At 53.2% G+C, this 16429-nt stretch overlaps 1 protein-coding gene across 1 annotated transcript in view; it reads right to left on the minus strand.

The window, feature by feature from the left end:
• Positions 1-6784: 6784 nt before the first annotated feature.
• LOC138339306 (uncharacterized) overlaps positions 6785-16429 on the minus strand; it is a 34632-nt gene continuing 24987 nt past the window's right edge. The window contains exons 2-3 of the mRNA XM_069290898.1: positions 10958-11098; positions 6785-7177 (exon numbers count right to left, since the gene is read on the minus strand). Coding sequence (XP_069146999.1) covers positions 6785-7177; positions 10958-11098 — 534 coding nt within the window. The remainder of the gene's footprint in view (positions 7178-10957; positions 11099-16429) is intronic.

A 16429-nucleotide genomic window follows, 5' to 3' on the forward strand; every position in this document is an offset into this window, starting at 1 on the left:
GCCTGACGTAGTCCGACCGTGTGTGCTGCCCAAGGGCGGTCATGTCCTGCCATGCCTGACGTCGTCCAATCGTGTGTTGTCCTATGGCGGTGATGTCATTCCATGCCCGACCATGCGTGCAGTCCAAGAGTGGTGATCTCATGACATGCCCCACGTCCTCCTACCGTGGGTGTAGTCCAAGGGTGCGATGGCATGCCACACCAGACATTATTCGACCTTGTGTGCCATCCAAGGGCGGTGATGGCATGCCACACCCGATGTCGTCCGACTGGTTGTGCAACCCAAAGGCAATTATAGCATGCCACGACCGACGTCGTCTGACCATGTGTGATGTCACAAGGAGGTGATGGCATGCCACGCTCTACGTTGTTCGACCGTATGCACTGTCCAAAGGAGGTGATGTCATGCCACGCTCGACGTCTTTCGACCGTGTGTGCTGCACAAAGGCGATGCTGGCATGCCACGCTTGAAGTCGTTCGACGGTGTGTGCAGCCCAAAGGTTATGTTGGCATGCCACGCCCGACGTCATTAGTTCGTTTGTGCTTCCCAAAGGAGATGATGGCATGCCACGCCCGACGAAGTTCGACCGTGTGTGCTGCCCAAAGGGGATGATGGCAAGCCACGCCCGCGTCATTTGACTGTGTGTGCTGTCCAAAGGCGGTGATGGCATCTCAAGCCCGACGTTTTTTGACCATGTGTGCTGCCCAAATGCGGTGATGTCATGCAACGCCCGACGTCATTCGATCGTGTGTGCTGCCCAAAGGCAATGAAGGCATGCGACGCCCAATGACGTTCGACCGTGTGTGACGTCCAAGGGTGGTGATGTCATGCCACGCCCGACGTCATTCGACCGTGTGTGCCGTCCAAGGGCGGTGATGTCATGCCTGGCCCGACGTTGTTCGATCGTGTGTGTTGTCGATGGGCGATGATGTCATTCCATGCCCGACGTCGTCCAACCGTGCGTGCAGTTCTAGGGCGGTGATGTCATGCCACGCCTGACGTCGTTTGACCGTTTTTGCTACCCAAAGGCAATAATGGCATGCCACGCCAGACATCGTTCGACCATGTGTGCTGCGCAAAGGCGATAATGGAATGTCACGCTCGACGTCGTTCGACCGTGTGTGCTGTCAAAAGGCGGTGTTGGCATGTCACGCCCGACGTCGTTCGACCGTGTGTGCTGTCCAAAGGCGGTGATGTCATGCCACGCCCAACGTCATTCGATCGTGTGAGCTTCCCAAAGGCGATGATGGCATGCCACGCCCTACGACGTTCGACCGTGTGTGCTGTCCAAAGGCAATGATAGCATGTGACGCCTGACGTCGTTCGACCGTGTTTGCTGTCAGAGGGATTTGATGGCATGCCACGCCCGACGTTATTTGATCGTGTGTGCTGCCCAAAGGCGATGATGGCATGCCACGCCCGACGTCGTTAGACCGTGTGTGCTATCCAAAGGTGGTGATGTCATGCCACGCCCGATGTAGTCCGACCGCGTGTGCTGTCCAAGGGCGGTGAGGTCATGCCACGCCCGATGTCATCCTACCGTGTGTGTTGTCTAAGGGCGGTGATGGCATGCCACGCCCGACGTCTTCCGACCGTGTGTGATGTCCAAGGGCGGTGATGGCATGCCACGCCCGACGTCGTCCGACTGTTTATGCTGCCCAAAGGCGATGATAGAATGCCACGCCCGATGTCGTTCTTCCGTGTGTGCTGTCCCAAGGAGTTGATTGCATGTCACTCTCTACGTCATTCGACCGTGTTTCCCGTCCAAGGGCGATGATGGCATGCCACTCCTGATGCCGTTCGACTGTGTCAGCTAGTCCAAAGGCGATGATGGCATGCCACGCCTGACATCATTCAACCTTGTTTGCCATTCAAGGGCTATGATGGCACGCCACGCCCGACTTCGTTCGACCGTGTGTGGTGTCTAAGGGCCATGACGACATGCCACGCCCGACGTCGTTCGATCGTGTGTGTTTCCCAAAGGCGATGATGGCATTTTACGTCCGATGTCGTTCGACCGTGTTTGCTGTCCATGGGCTATGATGGCATGCCATGCCGACGTCATTCGACCGTGTGTGCTGCCCAAAGGTGATGATAGCATGCCACGCATGACGTCGTTCGACCGTGTGTGCTGTCTAAAGGCGGTGATATCATGCCATGCTCAACGTAGTCCGACCGTGTGTGCTACCCAAGGGCGGTGATATCATGCCATGCCCGATGTCGTCCGACCATGCGTGCTGTCCAATAGCGGCGATGTCATGCCACGCCCGACGTTGCCGACTGTGTATGCTGTCCAAAGGCGGTGATGTCATGCCACGCTTGATGTCATCTGACCGTGCGTGCAGTTCAAGGGCGATGATGTCATGCCATACCACGCGTCGTTCTACCGTGTGTGCTGTCCAAAGGAGATGTCATGCCACGCCCGACGTAGTCCAACCATGCGTGCAGTCCAAGAGCGGTAATCTCATACCACGCCCGACGTCGTCCTACCGTGTGTGCTGTCCAAGGGCAGTGATGGCATGACACGCCCGACGTCATCTGACCATGTGTGCTGTCCGGCGGTGATGGCATGCCACGCCAAACATCGTCCGACCGTCAGTGCTGCCCAAAGGAGATGATAGCATGCCACGCCCGACGTCGTCCTTCCTTGTGTGCTATCCTTAGGCGTTGATGGCATGCCACGCTCTACGTCGTTCGACCGTGTTTCTCGCCCAAGGGCGATGATGGCATGCCACGCCCGACGCCGTCCGACTGTGACAGCTAGTCCAAAGGCGATGATGGCATGCCACGCTTGACGTCATTCAACCTTGTTTGTCGTTCAAAGGCTATGATGGCATGCCACGCCCGACTTCGTTCGACCGTGTGTGCTGTCTAAAGGCGGTGATGGCATGTCACGCCCGACGTCTTTCGACCGTGTATGCTGCCCAAAGGCAAGATGGCATGCCACGCCCGACGTCGTTCGACATCGTATGCTGCCCAAAGGCGATGATGGCATGCCACCACCAACGTCGTTCGACCGTGTGTGCTGTACAAAGGCGGTGATGTCATGCCACGCCTGACGTAGTCCAATCATCTGTGTTGCCCAAGGGCGGTGATGTTATGCCATGCCCGACGTCATCCGACCATGTGTGCTGTCCAAGCGCGGTGATGGCATGCCACGCCCGACGTCGTCTGACCGTCTGTGCTGCCAAAAGGCGATGATGGCATGCCATGGCCGACGTAATTCGACCGTGTGAGCTGTCCAAAGGCGGTGATGTCATGCCATGCCCGACGTAGTCCAATCGTGTGTGCTGTCTAAGGGTGGTGATGGCATTCCACGCCCAACGTCATCCTACCATGTGTGCTGTCCAAAGGCAGTGATGTCATGCCACGCCCGACGTCGTTTGACCGTACGTGCAGTCCAAGGGCGGTGATGTCATGCCACGCGCGACATTGTTCACCCGTGTGTTATGTCCAAGGGCAGTGAGGTCAAGACACGCCCGACGTCGTCCGACCGTGTGTGCTGTCCAAGGGCGGTGATGTCATGCCACGCCTGACGTTAACGACCGTGTGTGTTGTCTAAGGGTGGTGATGTCATGCCACGCTCGACGTTGCCGGCTGTGTGCTTTCCAAGGGCGGTGATGTCATGCAATGCCTTAATTCTATGATCGTGCGTGCAGTCCAAGGGCGGTGATGTCATCCAATGGCAGACGTCGTTCGACTGTGTGTGCTGTCCACGGGCGGTGATGTAATGCCACGCCTGACGATGGCCGATAGTTCGTGCTGTCCAAGGGCGATTATGGCATGCCACACCCGAAGCTGTCCGACCGTCTTTGTTGCCCAAAGGAGATGATGGCATGCCACACCCGACGTCATCTGACTGTATGTGCTGTCCAAAGGCGGTGATGGCATGCCACCCCCGACATCGTTCGACCGTGTTTGCCGTCCAAGGAAGATGATGGCATGCCACGCTCGACGCCGTCTAACTGTGTCAGCTAGTTTAAAAGCGATGATGGCATGCCACGCCCAACGTCGTTCGACCCTCTTTGTCGTCCAAGGGCTATGATGGCATGCCACGCCCGACATTGTTCGACCCTGTGTGTTCTCCAAGGTCCATGATGGAATGCCACACCCGACGTCGTTCGACCGTGTGTGCTGTCCAAGGGCTCTGATTGCATGCCTTGCCCGACGTTGTTCGACCGTTTGTGCTGCCCAAAGGCGATGATGGCATGCCACGCCCGATGTCGTTCGAGCGTGTGTGTTGTCCAAAGGTGGTGATGTCATGTCATGCACGGCGTCATTCGACCGTGTGTGCTGCCGATGCAAGCCACACCCGACGTCGTTCTACCGTGTTTGCCATCCAAGGGCGATGATGGCATGCCACGGCCGATGTAATTCGACCGTGTGTGCTGTCCAAAGGCGGTGATGTCATGCCACGCCCGACGTAGTCCTATCGTGTGTGTTGTCTAAGGGTGGTGATGGCATTCCACGCCCAACGTCATCCGACCATGTGTGCTGTCCAAGGGCAGTGATGTCATGCCACGCCCGACATCGTCCGACCGTACGTGCAGTCCAAGGGCGGTGAAGTCATGCCACGCGCGACATTGTTCGCCCGTGTGTTATGTCCAAGGGCGGTGATGTCAAGCCACGCCCGACGTCGTTCGACCGTGTGTGCTGTCCAAGGGCGGGGATTTCATGCCACGCTTGACGTTAACGATCGTGTGTGTTGTCTAAGGGAGGTGATGTCATGCCACGCTCGACGTTGCCGGCTGTGTGCTTTCCAAGGGCGATGATGTCATGCCACGCCTGAATTCGTATGATCGTGCGTGCAGTCCAAGGGCGGTGATGTCATGCCATGGCAGACGTCGTTCGACCGTGTGTGCTGTCCAAGGGCGGTGATATAATGCCACGCCCGACGATGGCCGATAGTTTGTGCTGTCCAAGGGCGATTATGACATGCCACACCCAAAGTTGTCCGACTGTCTTTGCTGCCCAAAGGAGATGATGGCATGCCACACCCGACGTCGTCCGACTGTATGTGCTGTCCAAAGGCGGTGATGGCATGCCACCCCCAACGTCGTTCGACCGTGTTTGCCGTCCAAGGGAGATGATGGCATGCCACGCTCGACGCCGTCCGACTGTGTCAGCTAGTTTAAAAGCGATGATGGCATGCCACGCCCAACGTCGTTCGACCCTGTTTGCCGTCCAAGGGCTATGATGGCATGCCACGCCCGACGTTATTCGACCCTGTGTGTTATCCAAGGTCCATGATGGAATGCCACACCCGACGTCGTTCGACCGTGTGTGCTGTCCAAGGGCTCTGATGGCATGCCTTGCCCGAGGTCGTTTGACCGTATGTGCTGCCCAAAGGCGATGATGGCATGCCACGCCCGACGTCGTTCGAGCGTGTGTGCTGTCCAAAGGCGGTGATGTCATGTCATGCACGACGTCGTTCGACCGTGTGTGCTGCCGATGCATGCCACACCCGACGTCGTTCTATCGTGTTTTCCGTTTAAGGGCGATGATGGCATGCCACGCCCGACACCGTCCGACCGTTTCTGCAGCCTAAAGGTGATGATGGAATGCCACGCCCGACGTCGTTCGACCGTGTGTGCTTTCCAAAGGCAGTGATGGCATGACGCGCCCGACGTCATTCGACCGCGTGCGCTGTCCAAAGGAGGTGATGTCATGCCACGCCCGACGTCTTTCGACCGTGTGTGCTGCCCAAAGGCGATGTTGGCATGCCACGGCCGACGTCGTTCGACCGTGTGTGCTGCCCAAAGGTGATGTTGGCATGCCACGCCCCACGTCGTTCGACTGTTTGTGCTTCCCAAAGGCAATGATGGCATGCCACGCCCAACATAGTTCGACCGTGTGTGCTGCCCTAAGGCGATAATGGAATGCCACGCTCGACGTCGTTCGACCGTGTGTGTTGTCCAAAGGCGATGATGGCATGCCATGCCCGACGTCGTTCGACCGTGTGTGCTGTACAAAGGCGGTGATGTCATGCCACGCCTGACGTATCCGACCGTGTGTGCTGCCCAAGGGCGGTGATATCATGCCATGACCGACGTCGTCTGACCGTGTGCTGTCTGTTGACACCCAATTTTGACCGACCTTTGACCATTTTAGGAATACTATTCGATTAAATATGTATTTAAATTTTAGAATTTTTGAGCCGACTTTGCTTGAAAATTATATGTTTTAGTATGTTTTACTTTATAAAGTTATCGTAAATATCATTAAAATATTTTAAAATTATTAATGAATTTCAAATGTTTAAATTTAATTGATTTTCAATTATATAAAAATATTTTAATATATGTAGTATTTTAATTAAATAGTAAGTCCTACACTTTCCTTAAATTTTAAATTCTAGCCTATTCTATCGTAATTTCTTTAAATTCTAGCTACCCCAATTAAGTTTTTACTACAATCATAGCCTCTCTCTCATTTCAATTCTAGCCATTTTAATTGCAATTGTAGCCATTCCATATGCAATCCAATCTGATTTCAATACATCTCAACTTTTAATATCATCCTTCTATTTTATTAATTGAATCCTAGACCCTCATTTCAAATTACATCAACGGCTGTGATTAAATCTATTATTTTCTCAACACCAAAAGACCCCAAAACCTAAAATTCTAACCCATTCTTCTCCCCCTCTCCTTGGCAGCCGCCACTCTCTCTCTCTCTCTCTCTCTCCATCGCCGCTCCTCCTTCTTCCTTTTTCTGGCCGGCGAGGCCATCATCCAGAGGTGGCAACGCCCCTCTGTCGCCACCCCTCTCCAGCCGCCTCCCTTCACGTCCTTCTCCCTCTCCCCGCCTCCATCTTTTCTTTATCTCCTCTCTTCCCTCTTTCCTTCTCTCGCCTTCTCCTCTCCGACGAAGTCAGGCGACCAGTGGCAGCTCCGGTGAAGTCAGCCGCTGGCCACCTCTTCTCCCTTTCTCTTTCTCTCCCGTCGGCCCCGCTTCTCCCTCTTTCTCTCCCTTTCTCCTCTCTCCCCTCCTGTCTCTTCTTTTCCCCTTCCTCTTCCCCTTTCTCTCCTCCTTTTGCAGGGAAAACCGGCAGCAGCATCTCGACGAGACAGCAGCAGCAGCATCTTGACGAGACAGCAGCAACAGCAGGCTCCGGCGAGCCTTGTTTTTTCCTTTGTTTTCGGCCAGCAAGTTCAGCTAATGAACGGCGTAGATTCTATTGATATCTCAATATATTGCGGCTTATTTTAAGATGAATTTCAACAGATCTGTCTGGGTTAGTTTCTGTTTTAGTTTTTTTATTTAGATGTTTAATTCGCCTAATGTTATGCATGTTTTCAGAAATATTTTACTATGAGTATGAAAATATATTGTGATTTGGTTGATCCTATGGACTGTTCTTGTTGATTTTTTTCTTGAAAATTCGCAAAATACATGTGTTTTAGCCGTGTTGAAAACAATATAGTACGATAATCAGTTCCTGCCTCCCATTAAGTCTGCTAAATGTTATTTGGGTATTGACATGTTAAGTATATATTGGTTTCACTTTGATTATTATTTGTTATGATAAGTCTTGTAATTTTCAATAGTAATTGAAGATTTCTTATATCTTTTAAAATATTATTGTCATTTTTAATTGACTATTTTATTTTACCTTGATTGACTTCAAATATATTCTTAGTTGTTATATTTTTAGAAAAGTGATATTTAATTAAGGTAAAAAGGATTGTACTGATTTTATTCTCTACTAGTTAAGGAAAATAAGTTTAATTGATCTATTTTTCCTTATGAATAAACATACTGATTCCTTACTTGTTTGTATTATGGTAATAAATTATTTTAAAATATTCAGATTTGGTCCTCTGTTATAATAAGGAAAACAATATATTTAATTGATTCCTTTAAGTATTTCTTTTCCTTATTTGTTTCCTCCTCCTTGCTATATAAATAAGACCCCCTCCCTTCATCAACGGGTACACTCATTAACTCTCAATCACAAGTTCTCTCATCACTCTTCCTTCTCTCATTGCTCTCTGGCTACTCTAACAATACATTAAGATTCCGGTAATTATTCAAGTGTTCTTCTTCGCTATTTTGCTACTTTGTTCGAGTAAAAGTTAATCGATTTGTTTTGCTTGACTGGTTAGTATTCTTAACATTTACACTATCTTTACATTCACACGTTTGTGTAAGCTATTGTCTGTTTTTTTTATGTAGAATTCGTCATTAAAAAATTGCATATTGTCTCACCTTGACTAATAAATGTGATTACTTGTGTAGTTATTTGATTGCTTTGACAGGTTTCAAACTTGAAGTTCAAGTTGAAGATTAACCACGAAGAAATATTTATTTGTTTATTTGAATCTCTCTCTCTCTCTCTCTCTATATATATATATATATATATATATTATTATTATTATTATTATTATTATTATTTTTCTTCTTATTTTATTTGTTCGAATGTTGTAACATTTGTAACTCTAAAGATCACATATATAAATTTATTAGGGGGATCGTCTAGGGGAGGGGGATTTACATGCCTACTTGTTCATTGTAAATTTTTTTAGAAATCATGCCTATAGGTTTGTCTTTAACCACTTAGAATCATTGTTTGTAGGTGTTATAATCTAACCAATTTTCAATTTGCTTGACACTTTTATTAAAAGTCTACAAAAACAAAAAAAAACTAGATTCCATTAATTTTTGAATGTTAAAATCAAATCGTAATAATTTAGTAGGCTGATTAGGTGTTTTAAAAAATGTTATAACTTTTTAGCATTGTCATACCACGCCCGACGTTGTCCTACCGTGTATGCTGTCCAAGGGCGGTGATGACATGCCACGCCCGACGTCATCCGACAATGTGTGCTGTCCAAGGGCGGTGATGGCATGCAACGACCGACATCGTCCGACCGTCTGTGGTGTTCAAAGGAGATGATAGCATGCCACGCCCGACGTCGTCCTTTCTTGTGTGTTGTCCTTAGCCATTGATGGCATGCCATGCTCTAAGTCGTTCGATCGTGTTTCCCATCCAAGGGCGATGATGGGATGCCACGCCCGACGCCGTCCGACTGTGTCAGCTAGTCCAAAGGCGATGATGGCATGCCAAGCCTGACGTCATTCAACCTTGTTTGCCGTTCAAGGGCTATGATGGCATACCACGCCCGAATTCATTGGACCGTGTGTGCTGTCTAAAGGCGGTGATGGCATGTCACGCCCGACGGTGTTTGACCGTGCGTGCTTCCCAAAGGCGGTGATGCCATACCACGCCCGACGTCATTCGACCGTGTGTGCTTCCCAATGGCAAGATGTCATGCCACGCCCGACGTCGTTCGACCGTGTGTGCTGTCCAAAGACGGTGATGGCATGTCACGCCTGACTTCGTTCGACCGTGTTTGCCATCCATAGGCTATTATGGCATGCCCCGCCCGACGTCGTTCGACCGTGTGTGCTGTCCAAAGGCGATGATGGCATGCCACGCCCGATGTCATTCGACCGTGTGTGCTATAAAAAGGCGGTGATGTCATGCCACACTTGACGTAGTCCGACTGTGTGTGCTGCCCTAGGGCGGGGATGTCATGTCATGCCCGACGTCGTTCGATCGTGTGCTGTCCTATGGCGATGATGTCATTCCATGCCCGACGTTGCCGATTGTCTGTGCTGTCCAAGGGTAGTGATGTCATGCCACGCCTGACGTCGTTGGACCGTGCGTGCCATCCAAGGGCGGTGATGTCATGCCACGCCCGACGTCGTTCGATCGTGTGTGTTGTCCAAGGGCGGTGATGTCATGTCATGCTTGACGTCGTCCGACCGTGCGTGCAGTCCTAGGGCGGTGATGTCATGCCACACCCGACGTCGTTTGACCGTTTGTGCTGCCTAAAGGAGATTATGGCGTGCCACGCGCGACGCCGTCCGACTGTTTGTGCTGCCTAAAAGTGATGATGGCATGCCACGCCCGACGTCGTTCGACCGTGTGTGCTTTCCAAAGGCGATGATGGCATGTCGCGCCCGGCGTTGTTCAACTGTGTGCGCTGTCCAAAGGAGGTGATGTCATGCCACGCTCGATGTTTTTCGACCGTGTGTGCTGCCCAAAGGCGATGCTGGCATGCCACGCCCGACGTCGTTCGATCGTGTGTGCTGCCCAAAGGTGATGTTGGCATGCCACGCCCGACGTTGATCGACCGTTTGTGCTTCCCAAAGGCGATGATGGCATGCCACGCCCAACGTAGTTCGACCGTGTGTGCTTCCTAACGGTGATGATGGCATGCCACGCCCGACGTCATTCGACCGTGTGTGCTATCCAAAGGCGGTGATGGCATGTCACGCCCGATGTTATTTGACCGTGTGTTTTCCCCAAATGCGGTGATGTCATGCTACGCCCGACGTCATTCGATCGTGTGTGCTACCCAAAGGAGAAGATGTCATGCCACGCCCAACGACGTTCGACCGTGTGTGACGTCCAAGGGTCGTGATGTCATGCCACACCCGACGTCTTTCGACCGTGTGTGCGGCATAAAGACGATGATAGCATGCCCTACCTGACGTCGTTCGACCGTGTCTGCTGTCCAAAGGCGGTGATGGCATGTCGCGCCTGACGTCGTTCGACCGTGTTTGCCGTCCATAGTGTCACAGACTTTTCGATCTGGACAATACTCTGTGCGGCACTTGACGGTTTGCTCACGATTGTTTCACGATCTCGCAAACTCAAGTAAGCCTTTCACTACTCGGATCGCTAAGAGAAATTGAAGGAAAGACAAAAGACTATTTTGGAAGAAAGACTTGTATTCAAATGTTGGTTGATGTATTACAAATACAATGACTACCTATTTATACTACTCTAAACACTAAGAGTAAATAAATGCTACACTATATACAAGCCCCTAAGTCCATGCCCACAAGACATGCTTCTAAGTCTTCCAAAAAGGGACTCCTAGATGCTCCTAGTCTGCCCCACGCCTAGAGGCCTTGAACAAGCCCATCCAAGGCTTGAAACTACCGCCCCTTCACCTGCAGAAACGGCTGTAATGGCTGAACCTGCCTTCAACGGCTGTAACTGCCTGTAACGGCTGTAACTGCTTGTAACAGCTGAAACGCCTGACCCTTTGTCTGCTGCCTGCTTGGACGCATGCCCCTTTGCCTGCTAGCCGTTTTGGGCTGTCTGTCCCCTTGCACAGGCTGCTAGCTGCCTAGACGGGTCGCGATCTGCCTGGGTATCAGGCGGGTCGTGACAATAGGCTATGATGGCATGCCATGCCCGACGTCGTTTGACCGTGTGTGCTGCCCAAAGGCGATGATGGCATGCCACGCCCGACGTCGTTCGACCGTGTGTGCTATCAAAAGGCGGTGATGTCATGCCACGCCCGACCTAGTTCTACTGTGTGTGCTGTCCAAGGTCGGTGATGGCATGCCACGCCCAACGTCATTCGACCATGTGTGTTGTCCAAGGGCGGTGATGGCATGCCACGCCCAACGTTGTCCGACCGTCTGTGCTGCCAAAAGGCGATGATAGCATGACACGCCCGACGTCGTCCTTCCGTGTGTGTTGTCCCTAGGCATTGATGGCATGCCACACTCTACGTCGTTCGATCGTGTTTCTCGTCCAAGGGCGACGATGTCATGCCCCGCCCGACGCCGTTCGACTGTGTCAGCTAGTCCAAAGGCAATGATGGCATGCCACGCCCGACGTCGTTCCACCGTGTGTGTTGTCTAAAGGTGGTGATGTCATGTCATGCCCGACGTCGTTCGACCGTGTGTGCTGTCCAAAGATGGTGATGTCATGCCACGCCCGATGTTGCCGACCGTGAGAGCAGTCCAAGGGCAGTGATGTCATGCCACGCTCGACGTCGTTTGACCGTTTGTTCTTCCTTAAGGCGATGATGGCATGCCACGCTCGACGTTGTTCGACCGTGTGTGCCTGCCCCAAGGCGGTGATGTCATGCCACGCCTGACGTCATTCGACCATCTGTGCTGTCCAAAGGCAGTGATGTCATGCCACGCCTGACGTCGTTTGACCATTTGTGCTGCCTTAAGGCGATAATGGCATGCCATGCATGACATCATTTGACCGTGTGTGCTGTCCAAAGGCGGTGATGGCATTTCACGCTCGACGTCGTTCCACTGTGTGTGTTGTCCAAAGGTGGTGATCTCATGCCACGCCGATGTCGTTCGATTGTGTGGTGCCCAAAGGCGATGATGGCATGCCACGCCCGACATCGGTCGACCGTGTGTGTTGTCCAAAAGCGGTGATGTCATGCCACGCCAGACGAAGTCCGACCGTGTGTGCTCTCCAAGGGCAGTGATGTCATGCCACGCCCGACGTCATCCGACCGTACATGCAGTCCAAGGGTGGTGATGTCATGCTACGCCCGACATTGTTCGACCGTGTGTTCTGTCCAAGGGCGGTGATGTCAAGCCACGCCCGACATCGTCTGACCGTGTATGTTGTCCAAGGGCGGTGATGTCATGCTACGCCCGACGTTAAAGACCGTGTTTGTTATCCAAGGGCGGTGATGTCATACCATGCTCTACATCATCTGATCGTGCGTGCAGTCTAAGGGCAGTGATGTCATGCCATGCTGGACGTCATTCGACCGTGTGTGCTTTCCAAGGGCGGTGATGTAATGCCACGCCCGACATTGCCGACCGTATGTGCTGTCCAAAGGCGATGATGGCATGCCACGCCCAAAGCCGTCCGACCGTCTGTGCTGCACAAAGGAGATGATGGCATGCCACGCCCGATGTTGTCCGACTGTGTGTGCTGTCCAAAGGCGGTGATGGCATGCAACCCCCGACATCGTTTGGCTGTGTTTGCCGTTTAAGGGAGATGATGGCATACCACGCCCGACGCCGTCTGACTGTGTCAGCTCGTTTAAAAGCGATGATGGCATTCCACGCCCAACGTCGTTCGACCCTTTATGCCGTCCAAGGTCTATGATGGCATGCCACGCCCGACGTTGTTCGACCGTGTGTGTTGTCCAAGGTCCATGATGGAATGTCACACCCGACGTCGTTCGACCGTGTGTGCTGTCCAAGGGCTCTGATGGCATGCCTTGTCTGACGTCATTCGATCGTATGTGCTACCCAAAGGCGATGATGGCATGCCACGCCCGACATCGTTCGATCGTGTGTGCTTACCAAAGGCGTTGATTTCATGCCATGCCCGATGTCGTTCGACCGTGTGTGCTGCCCAAAGGCGATGATGGCATGCCACACCCGAAGGTGTTTAACCGTGTGTGCTGCCCAAGGGCGGTGATGGCCTGCCACACCCGACGTTGCTGACTGTGTGTTCTGTCAAAGAGCGGTGATGCCATGCCACGCCCGATGTTATCGACCGTGTGTGCTGTCCAAGGGTGGTGATATCTTGCCACGCTCGACATTGCCGACCGTGCGTGCAGTCCAAGGGCGATGATGTCATGCCATGCCTGATGTCGTTTGACCGTTTGTGCTACCATAAGGCGATGATCGCATGTCACGCCTGACGTCGTTCGACCCATGTGTTCTACTTCAACGCGATGATGGCATGCCACGCCCGACGTCGTTCGACCGTGTGTGCTGCCCAACGCGATGATGGCATGCCACGCTCGACGTAGTCTGACCGTGTGTGCTGCCCAAGGGCTGTGAGGTCATGCCACGCCCTACGTCGTTCGACCGAGTGTGCTGTCCAAGGGCGGTGATGTCATGCCACGAATGACATCGTCCAACCGTGCGTGCAGTCCAATGGCGGTGATGTCATGCCATGCCCGACATCATTCGACCGTGTGTGCTGTCAAAGGGCGGTGATGTCATGCCACGCCCGATGTCGTCTGACTGTTTGTGCTGTCCAAGGGAGGTGATGTCTTGCCACGCCCGACATTGACGACCGTGTGTATTGTCCAAGGGTGGTGATGTGATGCCACGCACGACATTGTCGGCTGTGTGCTGTCCAAGAGCGGTGATGTCGTGCAACGCCCGACGTCGTCCGATCGTCCGTATAGTCCAAGGGCTTTGATAACATGCCATGCTAGACATCGTTCGACCGTGTGTGCTGTGCAAGGGCGGTGATTTAATGCCTCGCCCGATGTTGCCGACCGTGTGTGATGTCTAAGGGCTATGATGGCATGTCACGCCCGGCGACAGCCGACCGTTTGTGCTGTTCAAGGACGATGATGGCATGCCACGCACGACACCATCCGACCGTCTGTGCTGCCCCAATGAGACGATGGCATGCCACGCCCGACATCGTCCGACGGTGTGTGCAGTCCAAAAGAGATGATGGCATGCCATGCCCGACGTCGTCCGACTGTGTGTGCTGTCGAAAGACGGTGATGGCATGCCACCCCCGACATCGTTTGACTGTGTTTGCCGTCCAAGGGAGATGATGGTATACCACGCCCGACGCCGTCCGACTTTGTTAGCTCGTTTAAAAGCGTTGATGGCATGCCACGCCCAACGTCGTTTGACCCTTTTTGCCATCCAAGGGCTATGATGGCATGCCACACCCGACGTTGTTCGACCGTGTGTGTTGTCCAAGGTCCATGACGGAATGTCACACCCGACGTCGTTCGACCGTGTGTGCTGTCCAAGGGCTCTGACGGCATGCCTTATCCGACGTCATTCGATCGTATGTGCTACCCAAAGGCCATGATGGCATGCCACGCCCGACATCGTTCGATCGTGTGTGCTTACCAAAGGCGTTGATTTCATGCCATGTCCGACGTCGTTCGACCGTGTGTGCTGCCCAAAGGCGATGATGGCATGCCACACCTGAAGGCATTTAACCGTGTGTGCTGCCCAAGGGCGGTGATGGCCTGCCACGCCCGACGTTGCCGACTGTGTGTTCTGTCAAAGAGCGGTGATGCCATGCCACGCCCGATGTTATCGACCGTGTGTGCTGTCCAAGGGAGGTGATGTCATTCCACGCTCGACGTTGCCGACCGTGCGTGCAGTCCAAGGGCGGTGATGTCATGCCACGCCTGACGTTGTTTGACCGTTTGTGCTGCCTTAAGGCAATGATCGCATGTCACGCCCGACGTCGTTCAACCCATGTGTGCTGCCTCAACGCAATGATGGCATGCCACGCCCGACGTCGTTCGACCGTGTGTGCTGCCCAACGCGATGATGGCATGCCATGCCCGACGTAGTCTGACCGTGTGTGCTGCCCAAGGACTGTGAGGTCATGCCACGCCCGACGTTGTTCGACCGAGTGTGCTGTCCAAGGGTGGTGATGTCATGCCACGAACGACGTCGTCCAACCGTGCGTGCAGTCCTATGGCGGTGATGTCATGCCACGCCTAACATCGTTCGACCGTGTGTGCTGTCCAAGGGCGGTGATGTCATGCCACGCCCGACGTCGTCTGACCGTTTGTGCTGTCCAAAGGAGGTGATGTCTTGCCACGCCCGACGTTGATGACCGTGTGTATTGTCCAAGGGTGGTGATGTGATGCCACGCACGACATTGTCGGCTGTGTGTTGTCCAAGGGCGGTGATGTCGTGCAACGCCCGACGTCGTTCGATCATCCGTGCAGTCCAAGGGCTGTGATAACATGCCATGCTAGACGTCGTTCGACCGAGTGTGCTGTCAGAGGGCGGTGATTTAATGCCTCGCCCGATGTTGCCGACCGTGTGTGATGTCCAAGGGCTATGATGGCATGTCACGCCCAGCGACAGCCGACCGTTTGTGCTTTCCAAGGGCGATGATGGCATTCCACGCCCGACACCATCCGACCGTGTGTGCTGCCCAAATGAGACGATGGCATGCCACCCCCGACGTCGTTCGACGGTGTTTGCCGTCCTAGGGAGATGATGACATGCCATGCCCGACGCCGTCCGACTGTGTCAGCTAGTTTAAAAGCGATGATGGCATGCCACGCCTGATGTCGTTCGACCCTGTTTTCCATCCAAGGGCTACAATGGCATGCCACGCCTAACGTCGTTCGACCGTGTGTGTTGTCCAAGGTCCATGATGGGATGCCACGCCTGACGTCGTTCGACTTTGTGTGCTGCCCAAAGGCGATGATGGTATGCCATGTCTGACGTCGTTCCGACCGTGTGTGCTGTCCAAGGGCAGTGATGTCATGCCATGCTTGACGTCATCTAACTGTGCGTGTAGTCCAAGGGCGGTGATGTCATGCCACGCCCGACGTCGTTCGACCATGTGTGCTGTCAAGGGCAGTGATGTCATGCCACGCCTGACCATGTGTGTAGTCCAAGAGGGGTGATCTCATGTCACGCCCCACGTCGTCCTACCGTGTGTGCTGTCCAAGGGCGGCGATGGCATGCCATGATAGACATCATCCGACCTTGTGTACTGTCCAAGCGTTGTGATGGCATACCACGCCCGACGTCGTCTGACCGTCTGTGCTGCCCAAAGGCGATGAAAGCATGCCACGCCCAACGTTGTCTGACCGTGTGTGCTGTCCCAAGGCGGTGATGGCATTCCACGCTCTACGTCGTTCGACCGTTTTTCCCGTCCAAGGGTGATGATGGCATG

Source organism: Solanum lycopersicum, chromosome 11, assembly GCF_036512215.1.
Source record: "Solanum lycopersicum chromosome 11, SLM_r2.1".
Classification (NCBI taxonomy): Eukaryota; Viridiplantae; Streptophyta; class Magnoliopsida; order Solanales; family Solanaceae; genus Solanum; species Solanum lycopersicum.